Source organism: Lygodium microphyllum, chromosome 11, assembly GCF_053477565.2.
Source record: "Lygodium microphyllum isolate KBCC chromosome 11, Lygodium_microphyllum_v1.1.10, whole genome shotgun sequence".
Classification (NCBI taxonomy): domain Eukaryota; kingdom Viridiplantae; phylum Streptophyta; class Polypodiopsida; order Schizaeales; family Lygodiaceae; genus Lygodium; species Lygodium microphyllum.
The window spans coordinates 111,058,932-111,062,606 of record NC_141145.1 but is presented as its reverse complement, the minus strand read 5'-3'; the positions used below and the strand labels follow the sequence as shown (position 1 = coordinate 111,062,606).

The window sequence follows — 3,675 nt, the reverse complement described above, 5'->3', positions numbered from 1 at the left end:
CCCACTCATTTTCAATCTTTATTTATTTTTTAGAATTTTATAGGCAACATATTATTCAACTAGAAAGTGTTGTTCATAATTCATTTGATTCACAATTATATTGCAATGAAAATGTGAAGATAAATTTCTAGTTTCTAAATTGCAAGACTCATCGAAACATTTAGTTAATTTGTGAACTTAATCACATTCTACGGTTTTTTTTTTCACAAGTTTCATGATAAGGTATCACCACATCTATGTGCACAATTCTTTAACAATTCTACTAGATGTAGACATTTATGATTGGAATTCTATTTGCACAAATATAACTATCTCAATTTAATTTCCAATACTCTTTATGCTCAAATATAACTCGTCAATTAGGCCTCCGATGCTCGCTTAATCACTTTAGAAGATTATCTAATTTCCTTTTAGAAGTCTTTACTTAAGCATCTCAAACAATGGGTTAATTTCGAGTTTATATTCCATGTACTTGTAATCAATACTCACATTAAAAGAATGCACAAGTTTCTTTAAAACCTAACCACTTGAGAGAAGTTGTAAAATGAAATTGAGAATATCCATAGATTAATGCCATTATAATGGCTATACATGTGATTTAAACTTAAATCTCACAAAAAATATTATGACAATAAGATTCTAGTTAACATGGTCTTTGTAATTCATTCCCTAGGCAGGAGCTTTGTAAGAGCCTCCAACTATGTTCAAAGTAGTTTTATGAAGGGGTAGTTTCTTGACATAGTAATTTCTAATATATTCAGCATATTCTAACTCTTTATATATAGGAGGATTATTTTCATCAACTAGAACTTTGAGAGGTCCTATCTTGGCATCTTCATATGGTCCAAAGAGAGCTGCTAAGGAGATTCTTGCTTTGTCCTTTTGCACCACCACTCGATGTTCCACGCTCTTATACTTTCCATTAGTTAAGATCTGTAGTAAGCAATAATTCTAAGATTAAGAAAAGTTGTTGATTGTATTATGCAAGAGTTACTGAGTGACATGCATTTGATAATTTGCAATAGCTTAAGGCATACCTCAATTTGGTCTCCGACATTGACAATGATAGAGTTAGGTGTTGGTTGTACAAGAATCCACTTGTCATCTTTTCTTACTTGGAGCCCTGGTACATCATCTTGCAAGAGCAAGGTAATGCCATTAAGATCAGAATGTGCACTCTGTCCAAAGACTAAGCTAGGTTCAGGGCAAGGTGGATAAAAATTGACAACCAAGACCAAACGCTCCACCAATCCAGGGACACATGATTCAATGTACTCTTGGCTAAATCCCAAGCTTTGAAAGATTGCTTGTCTGATGACGAGTGCGAGCTTATCAAGGTTGATTTGGTAATCTAACATCTCTTCTCTTCAAAACCACCAAGTGTCAATGAGAAGTATGTGGCACACTTTTGATCATTCTTGAAAGCAATCAACATTGTTCTTGAATTCTTTTAGCTAGATTTGCAAATTACCCTCTTAACATTTCCATCGTCTTATTAAAGTAGAGACATTTGACTATGTTTTGCAATTGCAAATTTCCAAATCTAAATGCAGTGAGAATATTTTTCACCTAGAGGAATAACAAAGTTGTAAATGTTTCAAAAAGCCTTAGGATGCACCTTAGATTTCAATATTGCCTCTTGAAAAGAGTGGTTACCCTTGAGGTGTTCCAAAAAGTTAAGTTGACCGTAGCTTTAATTAAAATGTTGCACTTTTCAAGATGGGCTCTTCCAAACAAATGGCTATTCTAGAGGTGTAGCAAAAGGTTGAGTAGATGCAAACTAGATTAAATTTTGAGATTTGGGATTCCTTTCCTTTCAGAGTTATGCATTGGTGTGTCACATGATGGGTAGTTACATGTTGGGAGAATGGTGGAACCACACTTTATAGGTATCCTCATCTCACGTTTGGCCGTAAAACTATGGTGCCTTGCAGGCGTACTACCAAAATATTTTGTACTTTGTTGTTGCAACTTGTCACCTATTTGTACTTTAACCCGAGAAATTACTTGTGCAGGGTATCCTTTCAAACAACGAAAAATTAGGGATCGGGGTGATTATGTAACAATAATATCAAGTGCTTGTAGTTTGATTACCTTAGAATCTCAGGCGCACCCTCTTGAAACTCATTGCACACTCCTGGGCGACGACGGATTACCAAGGCATCTTTCCAATCACGGGTGGCTCCAGTCCCGGTTGCGATGGTGACGGCACTGTCGGCACTACCGAACGGTATTTTTAGCTTTTCGGATGAGGGCAAGTCATTGAATCTGTTAACAGCCTTCAAAACGGAGGTGAGATCTATTCCCGGGTTCACCACCTGCGGCAATGTTACGCAGGAGACGTGACAGAATAGTGAGATATGAATTGATGTCCTTTACCAGGCCAAATGGATCGAGCCAAGCCAAATCAGAAGGGCTTATATTTTATAGTGATGGGTCGATTACATACGTATTGACAATCGTCAGCAGACGACAGGGATGGTTAGGGGATATATGTATGTATGTAGATGACATCCGCGCACACATGCAACAGCAGCATTAGATAATGCGAGGTGGTTGAAATTATGATGGCTGCATGCGGCGATGCTGGTACTGATAGGTGACATATAGGTGCAGCGGCAGGAAGGGTTAGATTGCATAATGCAAAGATTGTGACGGCATACGGTCACGTTTATAAATAACGGTGCAAAGATGCGGGACACACTATGATATCGTTGAATAAGTGGTACGCACGATGGAAGTTATGCCATTACGTTCTACGCAGGAGAATGAGTAAGCATAAATGAATGTATTAACCTTGAAGAAGCCCCAATCGAGGCAGGCCTGCCCGACCTGGCGGACGAGGTCCTGCCAGGTCTCAGAGTCGTCCATGACGGCATCCGGGTGGATGCCTCGGAAGTCAATGGCGGGGATGGCCAGTGTCTCGTCCAGCGCCTGCTGCACGCCTTTATTTATGGTATCGTTGTTACTCACACAGTCAAGGTCGTCGAGGAGGGGCCTCTCCCGGACGGGCCTCACGTAGTGCGACGGCACGCTCGCGATGCCCTCCCTCACCATCTCCCCCACGGTTTTCGATTGCTCCTGGCTGCTGCCGATCACAAGAGTCGGGCCGCTCGCCATTGGTCTGGGTTGGAGACGAGACACAAAACACTTTTGGGAGGGAGACGAGAGACAGACGCTTGGTGTTTTCCCTCTTCCACGAATGTGAGCCATATTATAGGCGCGTTCCCCCTCTCTCTCGGCTCACGTTAAATCTCGGCCTGCTTGGTGACGTGGCATCCGGTCACATCAGGTGAGAGTGCAAAGCCCTCTCTTTGGACCAAAAAGGCACATCTTTGTTGCTGCCAGGGGTTGAACCTGGAGCACCCACCTGATAGGCAACTCCCTTACCATCTCACCTGCGCGCGCACAGCTGAAAGAAAAAAGTTTTCTTAAATTTATATATCATATAAAAGTATGTGACCCCCCCTAAATAAAAGTATTGAGAGAATGAGCTATTAAATAAGAAAAATAAATATTGTCTTGAGTCATCTATATCCAAAAGAGGAACGTGTAGATCATAAGGAAATAAGAATATTATGGATTTTTAGAGTGAGAGAAAACTATATTCAAAAGATCATTTGTATAAACTTACACCTTTATTAATGGATATAACATCCTTAGTTAGTTTTGTTA

General features: G+C 40.1%; 1 protein-coding gene across 1 annotated transcript; it reads right to left on the bottom strand.

Moving 5' to 3' along the window:
* Positions 1 to 597: 597 nt before the first annotated feature.
* On the bottom strand, positions 598 to 3,171 carry LOC148029236 (protein DMR6-LIKE OXYGENASE 2-like). The gene is made up of 4 exons (XM_087688009.1): positions 2,797 to 3,171; positions 2,095 to 2,318; positions 1,038 to 1,365; positions 598 to 933 (listed from the first exon to the last, which is right to left on the bottom strand). The coding sequence occupies exons 1-4, from the start codon at positions 3,118 to 3,120 to the stop codon at positions 670 to 672; spliced, it is 1,140 nt and encodes a 379-aa protein (XP_087544135.1). The 5' UTR covers positions 3,121 to 3,171; the 3' UTR covers positions 598 to 669.
* Positions 3,172 to 3,675: the final 504 nt, after the last annotated feature.